Genomic DNA, 25,684 nt, shown 5'->3' with positions numbered 1-25,684 from the left:
TTAATGGAAGAAGGGTGCCATCTAGTGCCCGTACCTTCAATGGTGAAGGAAGGGCCACTAGAGAGAGCCCTACGTCCTTAGCCCATCTGCTATCCAGCAGATTCCCCTCTGACCCCATGTCGATGAGTGCTGGGGCATAAAGGGTTAAATCCCCACAGAGGATCTTGACTGGGACTCGTGCGGATTTTCGTGCGTTTCCCGCGTGTGTATTATGGCCCACCCTTAGCCCAGTCTCTAAGGGCGAGCGTTGGTGTTTAACCGCTTGGGGCAATTCTTCTGCAAATGCTCACTCGAGCCGCAGATAAAACACTCTCCGCGGGCCAGCCTCCTTTGTCTGTTAGCTGATCTCATTTTCGCCCCGCTCTTGTCCATAGCTTCGTCAGCAGGGGGAGCTGTCGTCACGCGGAGCGCGTTGGCTTTGGAGTGTGGGGAAGGCGGCGCTGTTTCGGACCTGGAAGGGAGAGGGACGACTCGTGCCTGGCCACGCCCTTCGTCTCGCTCCTGTCGTCATTCCTCTAATCGGTTGTCTAACCGTATAACGAGGTCGATAAGCCCGTCTAATTCGCAGCTCATCCTTAACCACCAGGTGCTCCTTAAGGACCGGAGACAGTCCGTTTACAAAGGCGGCGCGGAGCGCTACCGTATTCCAGTTGGCTCTCGCTGCCGCGACACGGAAGTCGACTGCATACTCAGCGGTGCTCCGTCGCCCCTGTCGAATTGACAGCAGCAAGTTGGAAGCAGTTTCGCCTCGATTAGGGTGATCGAACACCTGTCTGAACTCCCTCACAAACCCAGTGTATGTCGTTAGGAGCCGCGAATTCTGTTCCCAAAGCCGCCAAATCCCCAGTCCCCAGGTGGCCACTGCTCCCAGCTGTCAGATCCGGTACTGCTGGCAGGGAAAACAAACAGGTTACGGTGGGTGTGTGTACACCCAGCAAAGAGTCAGCAAAAATACAGTACCTTCCTGAGGGAAAATCCTCCACCTCCAAACACAGGAACTCAGAGTACGTGCAGTGCCTTATGTATCACTTAATCAAGTCAGAAATGAGGAGTGGAGACGCCAACTCCTCCAACTTCCACAAACTCGGCTACAAGCTGCAAGTGTACAAAAAGGTTAACGACTGCAAAAAGCTCTGCTGCAAAAACGTGTGTGTACGGCACAGAACGGCTGAGTTGGATTACCTGACTGGTAAGCTGATTTCTCGGCAGAGTAGTGGTGTCTCTTCCAGGCTTTTATGGAGAATGATGATGATGGCTGATTTCTGACAGCTGTCAGCTCCGGGCTCCTGGGGCTCCTGTGAGGCGACTACGCCCTCTGGTGCCTGAAACCTGACGACAGGCAGGGCGCCCTCTGGTGGTGAGCCAGCAGTACCTCCTCTTCGGGCGGCCCACACAACAGAAATGAGTTTGCACAAGATGGCTAACATACATATCAAAGTTAAGCCCAGGTTACACATAGACGGTTTTGTCGGCGGGTAGTACGTGGACCGAAGTTCGCGGTAGTTACGGCTGTTTTCGCGGTGGAAAGGGGCGGAGCATTTCACCTGCGTTTTGAGCGCCGTACTAGCCGCAAATACGTGGATAAAACGTCGCTAAATCCGCCGAATAAAGCAGAGTTTTGACGCCATAGCATCCAGCACATGTCAGGCAACGGGGGTTAATACTCAGTTCTATCCTTTACAATCGCAGGTTAAGACGCGCGTGAGAACGGCGGTGTTCTGCTGTCGCCGATAATGCCTTGTGTACCACTGGATTTATCCAGGCAAATCCTGCGTTACTCCAGGAAGTTTTGCTTATAGGCACCGCCCCCAGAGTATAATAGGGTGAAGCAGCTGTCAGTGCAGGGGGGGGAGTGACAGGGAGCTCATCTCTCAGCCTTTTCTTTTTCCCTCCTCACGTGTTGCTCGTCTGCACCACAGGACTACCCTATGCTTCTGAACCAGACCTCTTGGTAAGTCCTTGCCACTGCCAATTTTATTTTAGGAGGTATACTGGAGCTTCTCTGCAAAAATATCTGGAGCTGGCCGCGAGTGAGAGACCTGCATGCAGCGCGCTAGCGTTTTTATACTGACCGCCACCTATCGGCCGTTTGGAACGCTGTTAACCGGGAGGTGGCGTTTAGAACAGCGTACTGTCCGCTAGCGCCGCCGTTTTGTCTGCCTCTATCGCCGGTTAAAACGCCTTTGAGGACGCCGATGTGGGCTCTATCGTCGTTGTACACGCCGTTGGTTAGGGATACAACGCCGGCCGCCAATTACGGCGGTGTAAACTGCGGGACTACAGGAAGGGGCGGGATGACACGGCGATTAAAAAGTGTCAAACGCCATTGTTCGCGTTGTTTCCGTCGTCAGGCCACTTCTCCGGGAGCGCTCCCGAAATTATTCGACATGTTGAATAATTTTTTCGACGATTCCCGGTGAAGCCGGAACCAAACCACGCCCCCGTGCACCGGCGTTAACTACGGCGTGTGATCACTAAAACGGCCCGGAGGGGGCAAAATCTCTGCCGGGACTCTTCCGGGAGAGTTTACCGTCTATGTTTAAAAACCTGGTCAAATGTAACACCAAGGTTTCTGACTTGAGTGAACTGATGATTCACAGAGAGCCAAAGTTAATAATCACTGTCAGAACAAAGTTGTCTGAGGCACAAACAAGAACTTCAGTTTTTGCCGTATTAAGCGACAGGAATTAGCAGCCATCCAGTTCTTTATGACATTGACACAGGTTTGAAGGACAGATACCTTAGCAACATTCTGAGGTGTACGTAATTTAGATACACAGCTGGATTTTATCTGCATAACAATGATATGAGACATCTTCAAATATACTCAGGATGTGTTCTTAGCTGCTGGCAGCCACATTAGTACCCTCTCTCCTTCTCAGCTGATTTATTCTATCAAAATTAATGCTCTACGTGGTGTTAGTTCTGTCTGATTTTGCTTTTTCTGTCTGTCTGAGGTATTTACTCGTATACTGATGAGTGTTTGAAGACCACATGTTCATACAGTGTTGGTACAAGATTTGTTTTTAATATATGAGACTGTAATTATTGTAAGTATTACTCTCTTTATGATTGTATGACTTTTTATAATTGTATTATTTGTTTTTATGTTTTTCTTTATGTCCTTAATGTTTTGTATATGCCTCTTATGCTGCCTCTTGTCCAGATTGTCATTGTAAATGAGAACCGGTTCTCAATTGACCTACCTGGTCAAATAAAGGTAAAATGAAAAAGAAAAAATTAAATGACTGGATGGGGTGTGACCTGTGCCACACGATGAACTGGAGCATCACAGAACTACAACGATGGCCAGAAGTGCCACTGCTGGAGCTGGGGACACAGGACTTGCGTAACTGATACAGCCTTCACATGCGGTGAAGGCTGAGCACAAACCAAACATGAAATCAAATGACTTGTCTGTAGACCTCAGAGACAGGATTGTCTCCTGGCACAAATCTGGGGAAGGGCACAGAAACATTTCTGCTGCTTTGAAGGTCTCAATGAGCACAGTGGCCTCCATCAATCATAAATGGTGCATAAAAAGTGCAGATCCATCAGGACTCTTCCTACAGCCAGCCGCCCTGCCCGCCTAAACTGAGTAATCGGGGGAGAAGGGCCTTAGTCAGGGAGGTGACGAAGAACCCGATGGTCACTCTGTCAGAGCTCCAGCATTCCTCTGTGGAGAGAGGAGAACTTCCCAAAAGGACAACCATCTCTGCAGCAATCCACCAATCAGGCCTGTATGGTAGAGTGGCCAGATGGACCCCACTCCTTAATAAAAGGCACATGACAGCCCACCTCGAGTTTGCCAAAAGGCACCTGAAGGACTCTCAGACCATGAGAAACAAAATCCTCTGGTCTGATGAGACAAAGATTGAACTCTTTGACATGAATGCCAGGTGTCATAGACAAAACTGATAGGTGTACTAAGCTTGTGGCATCATATTCAAGAAGACTTGGAGGCTGTAATTGCTGCCAAAGGTGCATCAACAAAGTACTGAGTAAAGGGTGTGAATATTTTTCTTAGTTTTTTATTTTTAATAAATTTGCAAACATTTATACAAAACTTTTTCATCTTGTCATTATGGGGTATTTTAAGGGGAAAATAAATTTCGCTCCATTTTGGAATAAAGCTGTAACATAACAAAATGTGGAAAAAGTGAAGTGCTGTGAATACTTTCTGGATGCATTGCACCCATCACAGCCGGGTAATACGTGGGGCGTCCCCTTGACCCTTTCCCTGTTATTGGAATCCACTGCATGCTGGTTCACGGTCTGGGAAGTGTACCACATGGACACAGCATCATTACTGACATTCCCTCGCAAAGCAAGTAGGGTGCCTCATTTGAATATCCTTAAGTAACTGTGAAATGGACTATAAAGCAGTTCTTCCACTCAGCACTGATCCCATTGCCCAAGCAGTGCCTCGGGTCCACCCTTGTGTGCCACAGCATGTTGCTCGGTGTAGATCAGCAGGAGTCGAGAAAGGAAAATTAAAGTTGTGCCTGTTGAGCTCGGCCAGACTTTGGGATGCCTCAGCTTCCTGGTCTTCAGCTCAGGACAAGACAATCTGCATTGTACCACTCAGGGGTCAACAACCCTGTTCCTCAAGGGCACCTGACCTGCATGTTTTTTTACTCTCCCTGTTCCACTTCCAGGCATTTAACTCTATCAGGTGTGTTCAGCCAATCAAGAGCTGGAAAACACCACTTTTAAATAAAATCAGGTGTGACTACAAGAACAGGGTTGGTCACCCCTGGTCCCACTCCGCCCAGGTGTACATAGGTACTGGCACTGGCTAGAGAAGTAACCCGGAGGGTGTACTGGGATCCTATGCAGGGAGAGTTGCAGACTCTCATTTGCTTCACACTGCTGTATCCGGGGATGAACTCTGGCACTAAATTCTCACACTGGTCAAAGGAGCGTCTAACATGAGGTTCAACAAAAGTTATGAAAAGTCAGGCTTTCATCTGTCACACTGTGAAAGGTGGATTTCTTTGTGATTATCAACAACATGATATGAATATGATGACCCAACAAAGTAAACATTGCTACCACTGCTGCTGGGGTAAAACATGGCAAGAGTATTTTAGACTACACAAGTGGTGTTAAAAGACACACAAAGTGGGAAGACATATCAGCTGTACCAATAATAACTTTAATTTTCAACACCACATTTGATAAATAACAGTTCATTATTGCTTTCTCTAATCTGCTTTTGATCATCGAGGTTTGGCCATTGTGGGTTACATAGTGCTTACACGACAGTGCAGGAGACAGCATCTAAACAATCCTACTGTAAAATCAACATAATGCGCCGGGTTTCCGAGAAACTGTGCTCTATTCCGTCTCTGAATATTTGGAAAGTCAATGGAACAGTCTGTAAAGTGTGTTTATAGCATATTCTAATGTATTACATCAGCACAAACAAAATGCCTTGAAACATAAAATTAATTCATCACATATTATCAGCAGAGCACAATTCAATTAAAGGTTCACTGAAGCAAAATATTCACAGTGAGAGAAAACCTGACGAGACTATTTGAATCCACACATTTAGGACAAGTTTGGTTTCAGTGTTCAACTATTAGAGGATTTTAAGAGCCAAACAGGCACAACTCTATACAGCTTGTGACCAAAAACTAACTTAAACAACGACGAACAAGCCAGACTTTACACATTAGAGTCACAACATAAAAAGATAACAATTCTAACATATTGATATCCAGTCATCTTACACTTTCCCTCTTAAAACTAACAAAAAGTATTAAGACGCCGGTCCTGTAACTCCAATCACATCACGCTGACATAAAACAAACAGTACAAAACCAGATTTGGGCATGCATGTGCTTAGTTTAAGTTTCAAGTGCAAGCAATACAGCAGTAGAAGAGTTATAGTTGGAGATGTCTTGGTTCAGATACACAGTTTGAGCTGTGAAAATATCTACAGTAGACATAAAATTATGATTGACTGTCTGTCCTCCAGGAAACAGAAATTCACAGTGTAAACAAGCATAGGAAAACCAAAGTATTTCCTGAAGCAAATACAGAATACAAGACTTTTACATAAGGGAACAAGGCAATATGTTGGGAGTTTGAGTTGCCAGCAGCTTGACGTTGCACACATCAATGCCACTGACTTTGTCCAGTTCTCAGTCTTCATAAAGCTTGACCATGCACGTACCGGACATTTCAAAGATTTCCTTTTACCCACCATACATGAATACTACAAAACAGAGTTTGACTTGCCGTCTGACAGTTCTTAATTAGCGTCAGAGGTCAACTCCTTTAACCAGTGAGGTCTCCAGAGTGAAGGTGAACTCATGGAGCGTGTGTAGGATGCGGCACAGGGAGTGTACAGCAGCACGATCCCGCAGCAGAGCACCTTGCTCGTAGGTCCGTGCTGTTAAAGGGTATTCTGCCAGCAGGGGGAGCCACTGAGAAAGAAGCCGATCCCTGCAAGAGAACAGGTCTACAGTCAATAATGGTACAGTTGTGTCTAATAAACTAAATGGCACAACAGAAATGATGAATGCAAGAACTGATGTTACCAGTTGTTGGATATTTGCTAAATCTGACAAATGAGACTTTATCAGGCAGCCTAAAGGTAAATTTATTGTATATTTGCTTGAAATGTACTTCAAAAGGATTATACTAGGGATGGGCAGTGTCACAATATTATATCATGGATGATCTTAATTTGTCATATGATCTCCTTTTCAGAGATCCATAAATACAGATCCATCCATCCATTTTCTATACTCGCGTACTCCAGTTAAGGGTCACAGAAGCTGGAACTTATCCCAGCAGTCAAAGGGCGTGAGGCAGGGTACAGCCTGGACAGGACACCAGTCTGTCACAGGGTCAATCATACAGATCACACCATTAAATAATTAACAGATGTGTCAAAACCTTTCAACTCAATGTGTACTAAGCAAAAGCTGGACTGGTTTTGACACCATTAGGGCAGTGCTTATTGGAGACACCATGCATCTTGGAGGGGTAACTTCTTTTATGAACAGAAGACAGCATGGCAAAGGAAGAAAGCTTGGTGGTATTAAAAAAAAAAAGGCTCAGTTTTTGTGTCTTGGAAATGGTTTGGTTTCTACCGATCAGATGTTCAGCAGTCTACTGTCATCTACAAAGATTTCAGGGGAACAACTGGAGGTAACATTTCAACCATGTTCAACCATCTCAAACAAAAATTGATAGAACTGCACTACAGCAATATATATATTTTTGCTCTACATGTTATATAATTGAGTTATGAGTAATTGAAATAAGTTTATTTTGTTCTGAAACTGCATTCTTATTTGGTGCTACTGCAAGCTCAAGAAATGCAGAAATCTGTGCTTTGCAAACTGCATCAATGTATGAAGAGTGTTTCAGGTCAAAACCATGAGATATGGACCACATGAAATGATGCAAATACACTGTCCAAAAAACAAACCATATAGACATAAAATCAGAAGTTAGCATCAAGACCTGTAGCCCAAATGTAACATTAGACACTTGAACTTATTTATTTCTTGAAGGATACATCATTGAGTGTTTGTGGGATAATTTAAGATACAAACGTTATCTTTTTTTGTTTGTTTGTTTTTAAGTAATTGGTGACTTTATTTTACCTTCCTGCAAAAACATGGAGTTTTTTTTAAAGACGTATTTTTTTTTAACTGATGACCCCAAAATAAAAATAAAAAATATATATACTGGTTTATACATATTTCCAAAAAAGCCTAAGATGTAAGTATTGATATTATTAATAAGCAGACAAATACTGGCACTTTTTAATTTCTTTAATTTATTCAGTTGCTTGAATGAAATTACTTTAATTAGGGTTGAATTTATTAGAAACCTGTTAGAACATAACCCCTTTGTTATGTATTGTATTTCTCGACCTGGTAGAACCAATATTCTTGTTTTGAAATGACCACCTATGGCACACACTTTGTATTACATTCCTTACAGTTAGAGCAGAGAGGCATCGTTCATAAAAATCACCTCTTCAATTTTACAACTTTATATGTGACAAAATGTTGTAGACATTATTTCTTAAATTCTAAGACACTGAACTACTGTTGAGAAGGCCTCAAAAACCCTCACACATTGCATGTTGTTATTATTAGATTAATGATGGAGTTTTGTCATTTTTCACTTCAAACCTCCCACCTGATTCCCAGGCAGACAAACAGCTGGAACTTTCCCTCTTTTCCAATGTTTCTTGGTGAGGAATTGATGGCATCGACATAGTGACACAGCAAGTCACAAGGTGGCTCCTTTGGCCTTGTAGATCCATGCAAGCCACCCATCTGATCAGCTGTCTCCATGGAAACCACTGCCTTCTCTAAAGGGAAAAGTTGAATGTTAAATGTTTTTGTATGTAGAAATTCTTATGGTATTAATTTGCATACACAGCTTTGCAGAATCACATTTCTGCATACAAGACTTTTAAAGCCGCATGGAAATGGAACATAAAGTATCTTCCGAGAAGTGACATTTCAATGTAAAACAAGATTTTGCACTTCTTGTCTGGGTTATTATTACTAATCAGCTGATATTTAAACACACATCTGTGGTGTAACTTCACACCGCAAGCCACCATGACCACCCAAAACACATCTGACATCCCGAATCAATGAAAGTTTCCCATTTTTTGGATGAGGAGAGATGAATTTTAAAGCATTTTAACATATAACTGACGTATAACAATATGTAGGAGGACAGTTCTTGAACTGTTTTTCAAATGTGATGAGTAAAATCTGTATTAACTGCCACTAGATGGAGACAGTAAACAGAAAGCTGTGAGAAATACAATGCTTTAACTTATTTTATCACTGCATTTACCTATAAAATCCCAAACAAACACATTCCTCAGGAAAAGACGGTTCGATCTGAAACCATGAAGGAGAAACTTCTCCACAGCAAGCACCAGGCCTCCCTCACCACACAGCAAGACCGTCACGTTTCCTCTCTGGCAGCACAGAAATGAGAACACAGAGGCATTTCATTTGGCATTTCATTTGTGAGATTGAGTACATCCCTATAAGTGGTCAAATTTTCATAAGCTCAGCCTACACCTATTCAGTCATTATTTTTAGTTTATCATTGATGTTTTAAATGTGTGTATATATATATATATATATATATATATATATATATATATATATATATATATATATATATATATATATATATATCCTACACCAGCAGAATGTAGGCAGCACTGAACAGAACTTGTACATTAAAGTAACTGAGACTGTCCAGAAGTGTGAGTAGTCGAGGTTCATGTCCTGTCATAAAAATATAATTATGTTGAAATGGTGGCCCATTCCAGATAAACTACAGTGATCCATCATCTCTGCAGTGTATTTAATTTACTGTTGAGAGAGGCTAGACTAGTCTCTAATGCAGTGTCAACACAAATGAGGCCCAGAGTGGAGATCCAAGAGTAATGATCCATCGCGGACATAAACACCACCCTACCAAGATGTGCCAGAGATACTCTCATTTTCTGACATCAACCATATTGCCCCAAATATATGACGGTAAGTTTTTCTTAAAATACATCTGAAAGTTATGGGTCTATCTTACAGTCACAGACTAGATGAATGTCATGGACCTAGATATAATTTATCTGTACTGTACCGAATGGCACATCTGCATTTTAATAGAACAATCATGCATCTACACAACTTTCACAATATCATCATAAGAACCAGCATATAGCATTGGAAAATAACAATAGATCACAATTGCAGTGCGTCCAGAAAGTATTCACAGCGCTTCAGTTTTTCCATTTTGTTATATTTAGTCTTATTCCAAATGGAGTAAATAATTTTTTTTCCTCAAAATTCTACTTACAACACCACATAATGACAACATGAAAAAAGTTTTTTTTTTTTAAATCTTTGCAAATTTATTCATACACACACATATATATACATATATATATATATATATATGCAGGGGTGGTGGCCAAGTGGTTAATGCGCTTGGTTTCAGTGCAGAAGGTTCAGGGTTAAAATCCCACCCCTGCCACATTTCTCCATGTAATGTGGAGTTGTGTCAGGAAGGGCATCCGGCGTAAAACCTGTGCCAATTCAACATGCAGATCCACCTTGGATTTGCTGTGGCGACCCCGAGTGCAAACAAGGGAGCAGCCGAAGGGACTTACTTATATATATATATATACTCAACAAAAATATAAACAAAACACTTTCGGTTTTGCTCCAATTTTGTATGAGATGAACTCAAAGATCTAAAACTTTTTCCACATACACAATATCACCATTTCCCTCAAATATTGTTCACAAACCAGTCTAAATCTGTGATAGTGAGCACTTCTCCTTTGCTGAGATAATCCATCCCACCTCACAGGTGTGCCATATCAAGATGCTGATTAGGCACCATGATTAGTGCACAGGTGTGCCTTAGACTGCCCACAATAAAAGGCCACTCTGAAAGGTGCAGTTTTATCACACAGCACAATGCCACAGATGTCGCAAGATTTGAGGGACCGTGCAATTGGCATGCAGACAGCAGGAATGTCAACCAGAGCTGTTGCTCGTGTATTGAATGTTCATTTCTCGACCATAAGCCGTCTCCAAAGGCGTTTCAGAGAATTTGGCAGTACATCCAACCAGCCTCACAACCGCAGACCACGTGTAACCACACCAGCCCAGGACCTCCACATCCAGCATGTTCACTTCCAAGATTGTCTGAGACCAGCCACTCAGAAAGCTGCTGAAACAATCGGTTTGCATAACCAAAGAATGTCTGCACAAACTGTCAGAAACCATCTCAGGGAAGCTCATCTGCATGCTCGTCGTCCTCATCGGGGTCTCGACCTGACTCCAGTTCGTCGTCGCAACTTCGCACAGCCATTGAAGAGTGGACCAACATTCCACAGGCCACAATTGACAACCTGATCAACTCTATGCGAAGGAGATGTGTTGCACTGCATGAGGCAAATGGTGGTCACACCAGATACTGACTGGTATCCCCCGCCAATAAAACAAAACTGCACCTTTCAGAGTGGCCTTTTATTGTGGGCAGTCTAAGGCACACCTGTGCACTAATCATGGTGTCTAATCAGCATCTTGATATGGCACACCTGTGAGGTGGGATGGATTATCTCAGCAAAGGAGAAGTGCTCACTATCACAGATTTAGACTGGTTTGTGAACAATATTTGAGGGAAATGGTGATATTGTGTCTGTGGAAAAAGTTTTAGATCTTTGAGTTCATCTCATACAAAATGGGAGCAAAACCAAAAGTGTTGCGTTTATATTTTTGTTGAGTATATATATATATATATATATATATATATACACATACACAGACACACACACACATATATACGAGGTCTGTCAATAAAGTAACGGTCCTTTTTATTTTTTTCAAAAACTATATGGATTTCATTCATATGTTTTTACGTCAGACATGCTTGAACCCTCGTGCGCATGCGTGAGTTTTTCCACGCCTGTCGGTGGCGTCATTCACCTGTGAGCACACCTTGGGAAGGAGTGGTCCCGCCCCCTCGTCTGATTTTCATTGTCTGGAAATGGCGAAATGAAAAGGACTTTTTTTCCATCAGAATTTTTTCAGAAGCTGTTAGAGAGTGGCACCTGGAAACCATTCGAAAAATGTATCTGGCTTTCGGTGAAAATTTTACGGGCTTCACAGAGAATAAGGTCTGTTAGTACAGCTTTAAGGACCCCTTAAGGACGCTCGGCGCACCGCGCTCCGAGCTGCGACGACGCGGCACAAGCCACCGGACCATTTCTAAACGGATGGCTCTGTGGATACGAGACCGTCGTGTGCTCTTTCTCTGGTTATCACAAGAGCTGCACATCAGCCATTTTCCGGCAGATTTCACTTTTAACAAGAGATTTTGTCATGGAAAGCTGCGCGGAGGCTTCGCGCGTAAAGACCGATTCGCTTTGGAAGTGAGACAAAGGAACACCTCCGTTTCGGCGTGTCAGAGGACAAGTTTGGACATGTCCAGCTCTCCACAATTTCTCTGATACTTACTGGACTGGTAAGCACTGAAAGCCGAGATAGGCATGTCCTTAAAGCTGTAGTAACAGACCTTATTCTCTGTGAAGCCCGTAAAACTTTCACCGAAAGCCAAATAAATTTTTCGAATGGTTTCCAGGTGCCAGTCTCTAACAGCTTCTGAAAAAATTCTGATGGAAAAAAGTCCAAATCATTCCGCCATTTCCAGACAATGAAAATCCGAGGAGGGGGCGGGACCACTCCTTCCCGAGGCGTGCTCACAGGCGAATGACGTCACCGACAGGCGTGGAAAAACTCACGCATGCGCACGAGGGTTCAAGCATGTCTGACGTAAAAACATATGAATGAAATCCATATAGTTTTTGAAAAAAATAAAAAGGACCTATACTTTATTGACAGCCTTCGTACAGACACACACACACACATACACACACACATATACGAGGTCTGTGAGAAAACTATCCGACCTTTTTATTTTTTTCAAAAACTATATGGATTTGAATCATGTGTGCTTGCATCAGACAAGCTTGAACCTTTGTGCGCATGCGTGAGTTTTTTCACCCCTGTTGGTTGCGTCATTCGCCTGTGGGCAGGCTTTGAGTGAGCACTGGTCCACCACCCTCGTCGGATTTTTATTGTTTAGGAATGGCGGAGCGACTGCCGCTTTGTTCCATGAAAATTTTTTCAGAAACTCTGCCAGACAGCCAGACGGAAACCATTTGGAAGATTCAGATGGCTTTCGGTGAAGATTCTATCGGTATCACACGGATTAAGGACCATTAAAACTGGATTAAAAACGGCCCACAGCGGCGGAGGGCGCACCGTGCCCCGAGCGGCCATCGACAGGCTGGAACAAGCAGATCACTTCCAAATTTAAGGCTCTGTTGATGCAGGACATCGTGTGACTAGCAGAGAAGTTTCAGAAGAGGTCGGGATCAGCACTTTATTGGCACATTCCACTGTTAAAGGAGATTTTGTAATGAAAGACGTGCGGAAGGATTCACGCGTCGGGACTCAGCCGCTCATTGCGCGGGACAAACAACACCTCCGTGCTGGAAGTCTCACAGGACAAGTTGGAACATGCCCAGCTGTTAAACAATTTCTCGGATACTCACTCGACTGAAAAGCCACCGAAAAAATGTGGAAAAAGTGAAGTGCCGTGAATACTTCCCAGATGCACTATTCTTCCAGTTCTTCCAGAACTCTTTGCACTCCTATTCTCATGTCAGAGTTACAGCCATTCTTGGCCATCTATTTTGACACGTGTGCATTGCACAAAGTTTCTTCTGACAGCTCCTCCCCACCCCATTTACTTTTACTGCTCATACTGCAATAGGAGAGGTTAATTAAGAGATTAGCAAAATCATAAAATGTTGTGCTCAATTTCAATTTAATTTTAATTTATTTCATTTATATACAGTATTGCCAAATCACAACAAAGTTGCTTCAAGGTGCTTCACACAAGCACTAGAGCAAGCACACAGGCAACAGTGGTAAGGAAAAACTCCCTCTGATGATCTGAGGAAGAAACCTCAAGCAGACTCAAAGAGGTGACCCACTGCTTGGGCCATGCTACCGACACAATTGGCTATAAGAATACACAGAAAATTTTGCTGGTGCACAGGACGGGAGGTGCTGCATTTTACTCCTGCTTTTCTTCCGCATCAGACCAGGAAAATCTGGAGCGACACATTCTTTGCATTCTGAACCCAGACAGTTTTTCACTTAACTCAATTAACAGGGAGTTAATATAGTTTCTATTTGTTCCTGATAATAGAAACAGTTAAAGATTTTCATAATACATTTTAAAATCTCCATGCCTGTTTTCTGCATCCCTTCTCGCTAATCTCACGATTTATGGGGCCATTTACCCTATGAAATTCTCAGAGTACATCGACAGTCTTCCATCATTATGCAAGTTGTGAGCATGTGCAGAAAGTTTCACCTGTTAAGTCACTGATGGCATGAGGACATGACATGATGATCCACTTTATTGCAGCATTGCTTTGTGCAGGCTCATCCGTTTTTCTGCCCTCCATGCATTTTACTGGCATTATTTTAAAATAAAAATATTTTCTTACTTTACTTTGAAACAAAATTTGGTTTTCAGAAACAATTTGCCAAAAACATCTTGAAAAAGGAGGTTTGTTATAATTGGGGTCACTTTACATTCGGGCCAATACAGAATTTTCCTTACATTATGATGACTAAAGAAATAAGGTCTATTGGTGTCTCTCTTGTCAACTGAGGTTGCCATAGCAGTTGATGGTCTTTAACCAGGAACCTTCTGTTTTGGAAGCAAGTGCACTGACCACCACACTGCCAACCTTGTAATCATGGGCCATACTAAAATGCAAAATGAATGAAATGGAGACTGATAATCATGAAATGGGGGTAAAATGTAAAGAAATGGAGCAGACTGACACAGACTAACTCTAACTAAGTACTTTTATTTAATTTGTTTGGTGTTTGTTTTTTTTTGTGAGATGCATACAACAATGGTGCACCAGCTGGTGCGCCATCTGGTGTTCAAGAGATGAAACTTCAGCCACTGGGTCAGTCTGCTCCATTTTGTTACATTTTAACCCCGTTTCTCTCCATTTCGCTCAAAAAAATTAAATAAAAGTACTTAATTTCATCATATTTGGAGTCAGTCTGGATCAGTCTGCTCCATTTCATTACATTTCACCCCCATTTCATGATTAGCAGTCCCCATTTCACTGATTTTGCTTTAGTATAGCCGGCAATCACTACTATTTTGTGCTTTTTTTATTTTTTAAATACAGCACTTCTAACCTCTTGTTCAGGTTTGTGGAAGTGTTTCACGAGGTTATTAGCCGCCTCCCTCATGTCCTCTTGCACTTCGACAGACAACATTCCTGAGAAAATAAAAAAAGAGATTAGGATAGAAACATGAGCGTGAAAACTGACAGAGTGACATGGGCCCCCAAGGGAAAGGCGAAAACAGGAATCTGGTATTGTAGTAAAAAAAGTAGGGCACCCATTGTGCTAAAGAATGTGTTCTTTCTCAGTACGTACGGCTGCGGCTGCCAAATGATCCCAGTACTGCTCGTACGCTCTGAGAGGGAGAGGCCGGCTCGGGAGGCGTCCCTGTCCACCTTCCAGCATCTTCATCTCCACCAGGTGACACCAGTTGTCCAATGAGAATCCTTTCCAAACTGCCATCACCCACACCCTTTCCAAGCCATCGACCACATGGGAACCTGAAAGGACAAACACTGCTTCATTATATCCAGTACAATCCATTCCATATTGGCTTGTGTATTCTGACGGTCTAAATAAAGTTAAATCATTTTTTTGTTCAAACATTGAAAGTTCTTTTTATGCAGTCTCGTACATAAAAAAAGATCAATCTGAGATTTCTGACATTCGCCAAGGGTTGACGAGGACTCAAAATAAAAGATATGTGATTCACATCGTGACCCGGACTTTACCTGGATCCGGATTCCACAAAGTAATGCAATAATTGCATACTGATCCAGAATGGCCCGACTGATCAAGATGTTGCAATCTTATATTTAATTCACAAGCTGAAACATTCTTGATCTTGGTTTTACATCATGATGTCATATCCGTGAAGTAGTTTTGACATAATCCTTAAAAGTCTACCAAGTGAAATCTTGATCCAGAATCCAGATCAAAATCCAGTTCACCTTCAAAATTTAACGGAGTCTTCCAAGGCCAAATACCAATGTGTGGTGAAAATTTGGTGAAAATCCGTTAAGTAGTTTTTTTTATTTTTTACATAATCCTCAAAGTCCAGCAAAGTGAACCATACAAATTGAAATCCTGATTCATAATCTGGATCACCTCTAAAATTCAGTTGAGTCTTCCATGCCTTAATATCTATCTGTGATGCAAATGAAGTAGTTTTGACATAATCCTTAAAAGCCTATATAAAGTGAAATCTTATACAGATTCAGGTCCAGATCCAGATCACCTCCAAAATTTAATGGAGTCCTCCATGGCCTAATATTTATCTGTTGTGAAAAGTTCATCAAAATCCGTGTGGTAGTTTTGACATAATCCTGCTAACAGACAGACAAATAAACAAATAAACATGAATAAACGTGATTTTATTCCATCCTTGGCGGATGTAAAAATCAGCTGGTGTAATGGGGATTCATGCTCCCATGACTTCTTTTGTGACAATCACTATGTATGATCCTCCATTTCACAAAAAAGCAGGGTTGTCAAACTTGTTTGCTCATGGGACCAGGATGGCGTGAGAAACTTACTTGTACGTGTGTCCAGTGATTTCATTGTACACCATTACACAGTCAATCAAACACTTTGCCAGCAAGCCAGAGTTCTCCTGTCCCAGCTGCAGAGTGCTCAACCTGCCCAAGTTCTTACACTGAAGACAAAACAAATCAAGACATTATTACTGTGTGATGATCGGTGGTGATGCTCACATGGATTCACCAGCTCAAACACACCTCTAGTCAAGTCCATAAGTAGCTGGACAGTGACACAATGGAGATAAAATGAAACAGATGTGCCTGTCATGTAGACTTTAAGCTTTAAATTAAGGGGTTTAACAAAAATACTACATTAATCTTTTAGCAATTGCACATCAAATGTGGCCATCGGGTATTGCAAAGACTTTGCATCAGTCCATCCGTCTATCTGTCCGTCTGTCTGTGTTCAGCATAAGTCCAGTCTTATTACTGCCAGAGTCTTCAAATTCACAGGGAACATTCTTGGGACGCAGACCTTGCAAAAGTCCAAAGATGGCTATCCTTGACCTTAAAAAGTCACATTCTGTTTCATTCTGTTCCTTTATTTATTTATTTATTGGCAGGGGTGATAGCCAGTCATAGTAGAGCAGCACCATGACGTCAGTGGCTGGTTAGATAGCTGTAAACTCTGTTTTGTTTGTGTAAAATATAACCTCTTTGTCATATATTATGTAAAAGCTAGTGAGACATAAACACTTCTAAAACTGAAGACATTGTTTTCGTAATCTGATAACACCTCTGGAGTGATTTACAAGACATTTCGCAGACATCAGCATGCATGCTAACTTCCGCTCTTGTAAAAAGCTCATGTATGCGCACACGCACGGCCTCCTGCAGACGCTGTTAAAATGTAAATATTGTTGATTGATTGATTGATTGATAGAGGGGCTTTATTGAACATGTACCAATTGTAGGTAAGACAATAGGATCTTAATAATTAATGTAAATAACAATAAATGTATGTATGTATATACGAGGTCTGTTAGAAAAGTATCCGATCTTTTATTTTTTGCAAAAACCTGATGGTTTTTAATCACGTGTGCTGCTTACCAGCAAATGACGCAATCGACAGGCGTGAAAAAATTCACGCATGCGCACGAAGGTTCAAGGTTGGCTCATGCAAGCTGCTGGATATTGGCAGGAACTGGTACACGCTGGTCCAGAGCATCCCAAACATGCTCAATGGGTGACATGTCCGGTGAGTATGCCGGCCATGCAAGAACTGGGACATTTTCAGCTTCCAAGAATTGTGTACAGATCCTTGCAACATGGGGCCGTGCATTATCCTGCTGCAACATGAGGTGATGTTCTTGGATGTATGGCACAACAATGAGCCTCAGGATCTCGTCACGGTATCTCTGTGCATTCAAAATGCCATCAATAAAATGCACCTGTGTTCTTCATCCATAACAGATGCCTGCCCATACCATAACCCCACCGCCACCATGGGCCACTCGATCCACAACACCGACATCAGAAAACCGGTCACCCACAGGACGCCACACACGCTGTCTGCCATCTGCCCTGGACAGTGTGAACCGGGATTCATCCGTGAAGAGAACACCTCTCCAACGTGCCAAACGCCAGCGAATGTGAGCATTTGCCCACTCAAGTCGGTTATGACGACGAACTGGAGTCGGCTTGAGACCCCGATGAGGACGACGAGCATGCAGATGAGCTTCTCTGAGACGGTTTCTGACAGTTTGTGCAGAAATTCTTTGGTTAGGCAAACCGATTGTTTCAGCAGCTGTCCGAGTGGCTGGTGTCAGACGATCTTGGAGGTGAACATGCTGGATGTGGAGGTCCTGGGCTGGTGTGGTTACACGTGGTCTGCGGTTGTGAGGCTGGTTGGATGTACTGCCAAATTCTCTGAAACGCCTTTGGAGACGGCTTATGGTAGAGAAATGAACATTCAATACACAAGCAACAGCTCTGGTTGACATTCCTGCTGTCAGCATGCCAATTGCACGCTCCCTCAAATCTTGCGACATCTGTGGCATTGTGCTGTGTGATAAAACTGCACCTTTCAGAGTGGCCTTCTATTGTGGGCAGTCTAAGGCACACCTGTGCAGTAATCATGGTGTCTAATCAGCATCTTGATATGGCACACCTGTGAGGTGGGATGGATTATCTCAGCAAAGGAGAAGTGCTCACTATCACAGATTTAGACTGGTTTGTGAACAATATTTGAGGGAAATGGTGATATTGTGTATGTGGAAAACGTTTTAGATCTTTGAGTTCATCTCATACAAAATGGGAGCAAAACCAAAAGTGTTGCGTTTATATTTTTGTTGAGTGTATATATATATATATATATATATATCACACACTTTGCACTGGGATACCAATTAAACAACTGCAAATTCTAAAGAAGACAATGCTCATACATCTGAGGGTATTTTAGCATTACTTTATTTATTTTTTCCCCCAGAGGCCACAACTGGACAAACTAAACATAAGCATTTTCTTCACACAAACCATCGCATTTACAGCCCAGTTTCATGCAGATGGGTCAGAGGATGGATAGGTGAACATTTCCAAGTCACTGAATATGTTTTGGACTTCATGTATGTGAAATCTTTACAGCATCGTACTCTATGGTAAATTTGTGTGGAGCAGGTAGTTCTTAAAACGTCAGTGACTGTGAAACAAGAAGCCACCAAGAAGTGTGTGTGTGGGGGGGGGGGGGGGGTATGACATGCAGACCAACCTGGAAAAAAATCTCTTGCGTATTCTTCGGGATCTGTCTAATTCCTGAATCACCCAGTTCTCCTGACACACACACCCAGGGGTTGACTGTTGCCATAGCAATGCTAAGCTTCTTCATGGGTATTATAGCGACACGGTATGGAATACCTGAAGACACAGAGACAGAAGTGACAAAAGAGACGCTCTGAGACACCAAATGAATTCATATGGCTATGATCAGTGACTTGAGGATGGATGTTATAAAATATGGACAAATCCAAAAGTGAAAACTCTTTCCTACTTTTGCAGATGATAAAGGTTCCAGAGTAAATGATATATTTCAGCTGTTAGTTTTCAGGGCTTACTGATGGAGGTGAAGACACGTGTGAAGCAGAGGTAGTCCACAGTGTTCAGGGACAGCAAGTGGAACAAAAACTGTTCCCTTTCTTCCTCACACAGTAAGAACGCATGGGGTTTATACAGCTGCCTGTGAGGGGACACGAACACCAAACAAAATACATATAAACCCAGATTACATATCCTTGTTACTGCAGATTAACGTAAAGTGAACGGGTTTTACCTGAGCAGCTCCTGATTTGTAAGCAGTTCTTTAAAGTGCTGGGACAGCATTTTTTTCTCCAGGGCCAAATGGATCCAGGCTCTGGCTTGACCCACCTCAGACAGACCCTCACTCAAGGTCTGAATAAACCTGGAACAACAACAAACAGACCGCAACAAACTAAAATTTAACTTTTTGCCATGGTCACTTCATAGAGTATTTAATGAAAGATCTTAGCTGTGATCCACATTTCATTCACAAAATAGTTTTTGAGCAGCACAGTAGCAAACCAACAATCAATCACACAACTAACCTAATGAACGATTAAATTAATATTTGGACCAAGGCTTTCAGCTAATTCTTTGACTTTTCTTGATATCATCATGTGACATCATTGACTTAAAAGATTTGATACATTTGATAGATCCAGAACTCTACATTTCAGCATCTCATCTAGCACCTGAGATACATTCATTAATGCTTCAGATGACGACTTCTAATCTGACCTTGACCTGTATTGTCTGTTCAAATTCTCCTTCACATATGCAGCTATGCAGTCTTAATTATGTAGAATTATGGGTTTTTTAAATTAAGAGTAATAATTCCTAAGTACTTAAACCCATATTTAGATACTGTGAGAGTGTGCTGAATTGTTGGATTAGTTCTAGAGGAAAGAATTGATGTTTTGGACTGACTGACTTTGTATCCTGAGAATCTTCCAAACTGATCATTCGCATTGAGTATTCCCACCAAGTTTGACTGAAATAGCTTGTTGTATTTTGAAGATATCCTCACAGAAAGACAAACAGACAGACATGGTTAATACAGTTACCTCTTTCTGCTTCAAGACAAGGATAATTAGTGTTTTCTCATATAGACACCATCCAAAACACACTCATTACACGGAGGAGGAAAGGAAGAGGCACACAACTTGCTTATTCTGTATTAGGTCTAATTTAGTTTTTACTGTCCACTATTCATCTGCGTTGATCGTCTGGCTGGAATCACAGACAGATCTCTAATTACATCTACTACACTTTAATGTTATGCCACGTATGATGAACAGTCCTCCATCAGCTGCAAATAAAGTAATGTCATTACCTCATATCATGTATCACGGATCCTTTCAGGGGCAGTGTTCCATCTTCAAGCTTATCAGAACTGTTAGACCCTAAAAAGACAACATATAAAACATTAATGATTATTCAACTTATCCAAATGACATTTCAAAATACCACACCAAACCAGAGCCACCCTCTGACCTGAAGAGGCAGGTGGTGTTTCAGTCTTTGTTTGGGCAGCCTGGTAGTGAAGCAAATGGGACCAAAGAGCCGACTTCCCCTGTTTTACAAGAAACCAAACACATTAATGAATGCTGCAAGGGTTTATATCACAGATTTACATTATGGTCTCATCAGTGTTGGTGACATGATGCAGTGACATGATGCGTTTGTGTATGTCTGACCTGCTTCAGCTGCAGCCCATGGCCCCAGGTTCTCTCCAGTAGGTCACACAGGCCATGGATGAGTGTGTTTTCCTGCAGGCCTGTAATGTTGGCTTCTCCCTGACCCAGTTCAGCGCTCTCCTTCCCCATCCTCTCCATCAACATACGCTTGGTCTGAAAAGGTAGAAAACTCTTACTAGTTTAGCATCAGACAAGCCTGGCATGATACGCTGACTCCACAGCATTCACCGACCACCCCGGGTCCTGGATGGCATCCACATAGGCAGATGACCAAGCCATCCACAACTCTTGAAAGCAACCAATAATCTGCTGTAGCTGGGTTAAACATGGTCATCTCCTTGGCCTTCTTAAGCCGATTGTTGTGTGGGCCGCCGAAGAGGAGGTACTGCTGGCTCACCACCACCGGATGGCGCCCTGCTTGGAGTGCGGGCTTCAAGCACAAGAGGGCGCCAGAACCACTGGGAGTGACAGCCGTCAATCATCCTCAACACCAGCTGTCACTCATCATCTCATCATCACCATCACCATAAAAGCCGGGCGGCGACTCCACCTCCTCGCCGAGAAATCTCTTACGATACAAGGTAATCTCTCTGCTGACTTATACGTCGAATAATAATCTGATCTGTTTTGCAGCTGTTTTTTCCTGGTGGTATTCCTTGACTGGATTTTCGGAGCTGCACATGTGTATGATTGGAGGTGGAGGCTCTCCCTCCACAAGAATCAGTAATCAAGGTTGCTGGGTGTGAGGATTCACACTCACTACCTTCTGTTTTTTCTGCCAGCAGTACCAGGGCCGACAACGGAGGACAGAGACCACCTGGGGACTCGGGGCTTGGCGGCTTCGGTGTTCTTCAGGCCGTTGGTGGTAGAAGCGGTGTGGGTCCCGGCTCTTCGTTCATCTGAGGTCTCCTATCTTCGAGCCTGCCCGCAATCCTCTTGTGTGTGATTGGCAGTACCTTTGTTTATTTTACGTTGTGTTCTTGTGCAACATTAAATTGTTACTCCTTCCCTTATCCATTGTCCGTTCATTAGCGCCCCCTGTTGTGGGTCCGTGTTACGACACCTTCCCAACACCGATGGGGTCCTCAGCACTGAGACACTTACATACTGAGGCACTTGTGGTACCTTGACACTTGCACAAATTTGATCCACGCACTGGTAATCTGTGCCAGAGAGTAAACAAATTGCAAACTCACTGTAAACCGTTGTAAAGAAAATTTTGAAATGTTCAAAATAGGGCTGCAACAAACGATTATTTGGATCATCGATGAATCTGATGGGGTTTCGACACGATTAATCGATTAATTGGATTAGCGGGGAATTTTTTTAAAATGTGCCAGGGAAACAGTTTTTCTCTCCTTCCATCACTTTATGTAACAACAGAACATTATTTGAAAACTTAAAATACTTGAAAATCCACAAATCGTCAAATGTCCCTTGGCTGTTGAAATATAAAATAAAATAAAGAACAAAAATAATTATTTCAAATGACACTGCTTTATCAAAGTGCTGAGTTGCCATAAAACAACATTGAAACATATAAATGTTATAAAGTATATGGTGAAAAAAGAGTATTTTTGTTGCTGTAAATGAGCAATTAGCATAACCAGTTAACCATAAAACCTAAATCAAAAACTGTAGCCTGACTCATTATATGTGCAACATTCTCTGTATAATTTGTAAACTATGTGGTCATTTCACAATGACACATGTGACTCTCTCTCTAAAATTGTATTGTAGCATTATTAGCTATTATTACTATTATTACTGCTGCTATTATTATTAATATATAAATAAAAATACATTTAAAAATATTATCATTTGTAATACATTTGACTCTTTTACGACAACAAACGCTGAGCCATTAATTATTATACAGAAAACAAATGCACAAACATGCTGAAATGCCAGCATCTTAATGCGTTAGCATAAAATACATCTATCAACTGTTTCAGAAGACCACAACAGGTCAGTTTAACATAAAAAGGTAAATATTCCTCACAGACATATGCTCTTTAGGGTTTTAGTGGGGAGAAATTAAGATAAAGCAAAATAAAACAAATGAAACCAACGAAGCAGCAGCTCGAAGCACTCCTTCTTTGGTTCAAGATTCAAAGCAAAGCTTGGTTGATTATATGGAAGAAACAAAACATTTGTGGTAAAACAAAGTTATTTAGCAACTAATTGATGACTAAATGAGTTGACAACTATTTTAATCATCGATTTTAATCGATTAACTCGATTAGTTGTTTCAGCTCTAGTTCAAAATTGGTGGCATGTATTAATTTTGTGAACTACACATGAACATTGTGCAAACAATTCAAAAACACTGTGTGTCACTGAGAGTCGTTGCGTCAGTGCAGCGCATCACAGTGCAACTAAGCCGTCTAAAAAGGTAATTATTTGTCATGTTTACATTGGCATGGCTTGGTAAAAGAGTTGCAAGTTCTTTGCTTCTTGTGTGCAGCTGCAAAAGTATGTTTATGACATATTTAACATCTCATTATAATTGTTCAGACGAGCTGCGTTCTGATGCGGTCCACTGACCCAATCACTCACACGCTGTGTTTTAGAATTTCTTTGCGTAATGTTCACGTGAAGTTCACGTAATTAATGCATGATGGAGATTTTGAGCAGTTCTAAATTTTCTTTGCGCACTTGCACAAAGCTGTGCACAGTTTACAATGGTTTACAATGAGTTTGAGATGAGTTTTCTCTCGTGCACAGCAGAGTGCATGCAAATGCGCAGATCAGTCATGCAAGTGTCAGGGGGCCTTTAGTCTTGATCCAGGACAATGCCAAACCCCAACATTCCAACTCCTCACTGCTGCAATGAGGATATTTATTAATTCTGCAACAATCACACCATTGTCCATAAATTCAACATCAATGAGCCTTTGCTCACCAACAAAGGCACCTAAGCTGTTGATTTTAGCACTGACAAACAATATTTTAGCCAAAATATAACAAAAGGTATTTGCATTTAGAACTCACCTTCAGACGACACTCGCTCAGTAGCCCGTCAACAAACTCTCGATGAGTTTGACTCACAGCTTGAGGTGACAGGTCAAGTAGCTTAGAGTGTTGTAGGCTCCTCTTCACAAATGGATGCTTCTGGTGAATAAACAAAATGCACAAGATCAGGCACAAACCTCAAACGGCAGATCAACCACCTGGTGTCCTGGTGCAGACAGAACAATCTGGAGCTCAACGCCCTCAAGACAGTGGAGATGATTGTTGACGTCAGAAAGAACCCAGTCATGGCCAACCACATTACCCTGTGTGACTCCCAAATTGCCATTGTGGAGTCCTTCTGCTACCTGGGGATCGATCACCATCACCCAGGACCTCAAGTGAGAGCTGAATGTCAGCTCTCTCATCAAGAGAGCACAACAAAGGATGTACTTTCTGCGACAGCTGAGAAGTTCAACCTGCCAAAAACAATGATGGTGAACTTCTACACTGTCATCATTAAGTCCATCATCTCCTCTTGTATCACCGTCTGGTACGCTGCTGCCACTACTAAGGACAGGAGCAGATTGTACTGTATCATCCACACAGCAGAGAAGGTGATCGACCGCAGTTTGCCATCCCTACAGGACCTGTACACTTCCAGGGCCCTGAGGCGAACCAGGAAGATTGTGGCTGATCTCTTCCACCAAGGACACAAACTTTTGTCACCCTCCCCTCTGGCAGGAGGCTGAGGTCCATCATGACCAAAACCTCAAGACACAAAAGCAGCTTCTTTCCATCCACAGCAAGACTTTTAAATAATGCCAGAGACCCCCACTTGGAAATAAATTAGAATCTGATTTAATCCAGTGTGTAGTTTTGAACATATACGAGTACCTGTCTTTGTTCGTAGTCTACTCCTGAGGTTTCCGTGACAGCTGGTCTCTTGGGGTCGGCCCTGCGTGATGCTGTGACACGGCCAGGCCACCTGTTCACCAGATAACACCCCGTCAAAAATAAAAGAAAAAAACAAAAACAAAAAAAAAACACCAAGAGGTAATATTCTGATGTATAAGAAATAAAAATCAGCAGAAAAGGCAGACTCACTTGTTTGTGTGACCTTGTGCAAGCACATCAGCCTGCAGCTTAGGAAAGCAGCCCTGCTGATGTAAACCTTGGCCGATCCTCATGTCCAGCAGGTGGGGGTGTATGGCTGTATGGTCTGCTTTCAACAATCTGTGTTCAATGGCCTGGGCTGCAGCAACAAACAGCAATGATTAAGACCCAACAGCTAGACTTAATGTACCCAAAATACAAAAAGAATGATAAAGACAATAGGAGTCTCAAACAAGTAGGGTTTGGACCATGACTGCAAATTGGTGATCTAAGGAAATATAATTTCTTTGTTTGGAAATTTCCTGTTGGATAGTCTACCACAGAAGAGGAAACAAATCCACTATTTTATTGCTATATATGAGCTTAAAATGCCATGAAGTGGTTGAATATGACTCTACCGATCCAAGTAGGGAAAACTAATGATCCTTGATTACTTCTGATTGATTACTTCTATTTTCTCATTTGATTTTTAAATGGATCACAATGGAAATAAGTGTTTTCACTTTCTTGTGTCATACATGCATTTTAAATATACGAGGTCTGTCCAAAAAGTATCGTACCTTTTTATTTTTTGCAAAAACCATATGGATTTGAATCACGTGTGATTGCATCAGCCAAGCTT

The 25,684-nt window shown here is 42.2% G+C and overlaps 1 protein-coding gene across 1 annotated transcript in view; it reads right to left on the bottom strand.

Moving 5' to 3' along the window:
* Positions 1-5,139: 5,139 nt before the first annotated feature.
* Positions 5,140-25,684, bottom strand: part of LOC117515933 (DENN domain-containing protein 5B-like) — a 58,790-nt gene continuing 38,245 nt past the window's right edge. Inside the window, exons 7-21 of the mRNA XM_034176725.1 lie at positions 25,054-25,201; positions 24,844-24,934; positions 23,989-24,108; positions 20,995-21,147; positions 20,792-20,870; positions 20,631-20,700; positions 19,551-19,679; positions 19,336-19,457; positions 18,993-19,138; positions 16,280-16,398; positions 15,060-15,244; positions 14,817-14,899; positions 8,848-8,974; positions 8,173-8,347; positions 5,140-6,456 (exon numbers count right to left, since the gene is read on the bottom strand). Coding sequence (XP_034032616.1) covers positions 6,273-6,456; positions 8,173-8,347; positions 8,848-8,974; positions 14,817-14,899; positions 15,060-15,244; positions 16,280-16,398; positions 18,993-19,138; positions 19,336-19,457; positions 19,551-19,679; positions 20,631-20,700; positions 20,792-20,870; positions 20,995-21,147; positions 23,989-24,108; positions 24,844-24,934; positions 25,054-25,201 — 1,931 coding nt within the window. The 3' untranslated portion in view covers positions 5,140-6,272. The remainder of the gene's footprint in view (positions 6,457-8,172; positions 8,348-8,847; positions 8,975-14,816; positions 14,900-15,059; positions 15,245-16,279; positions 16,399-18,992; positions 19,139-19,335; positions 19,458-19,550; positions 19,680-20,630; positions 20,701-20,791; positions 20,871-20,994; positions 21,148-23,988; positions 24,109-24,843; positions 24,935-25,053; positions 25,202-25,684) is intronic.

This window comes from Thalassophryne amazonica, chromosome 8, assembly GCF_902500255.1.
Source record: "Thalassophryne amazonica chromosome 8, fThaAma1.1, whole genome shotgun sequence".
Lineage (NCBI taxonomy): Eukaryota > Metazoa > Chordata > Actinopteri > Batrachoidiformes > Batrachoididae > Thalassophryne > Thalassophryne amazonica.
The sequence above is the reverse complement of the archived record's forward strand: the minus strand, read 5'-3'. Positions and strand labels throughout refer to the sequence as shown.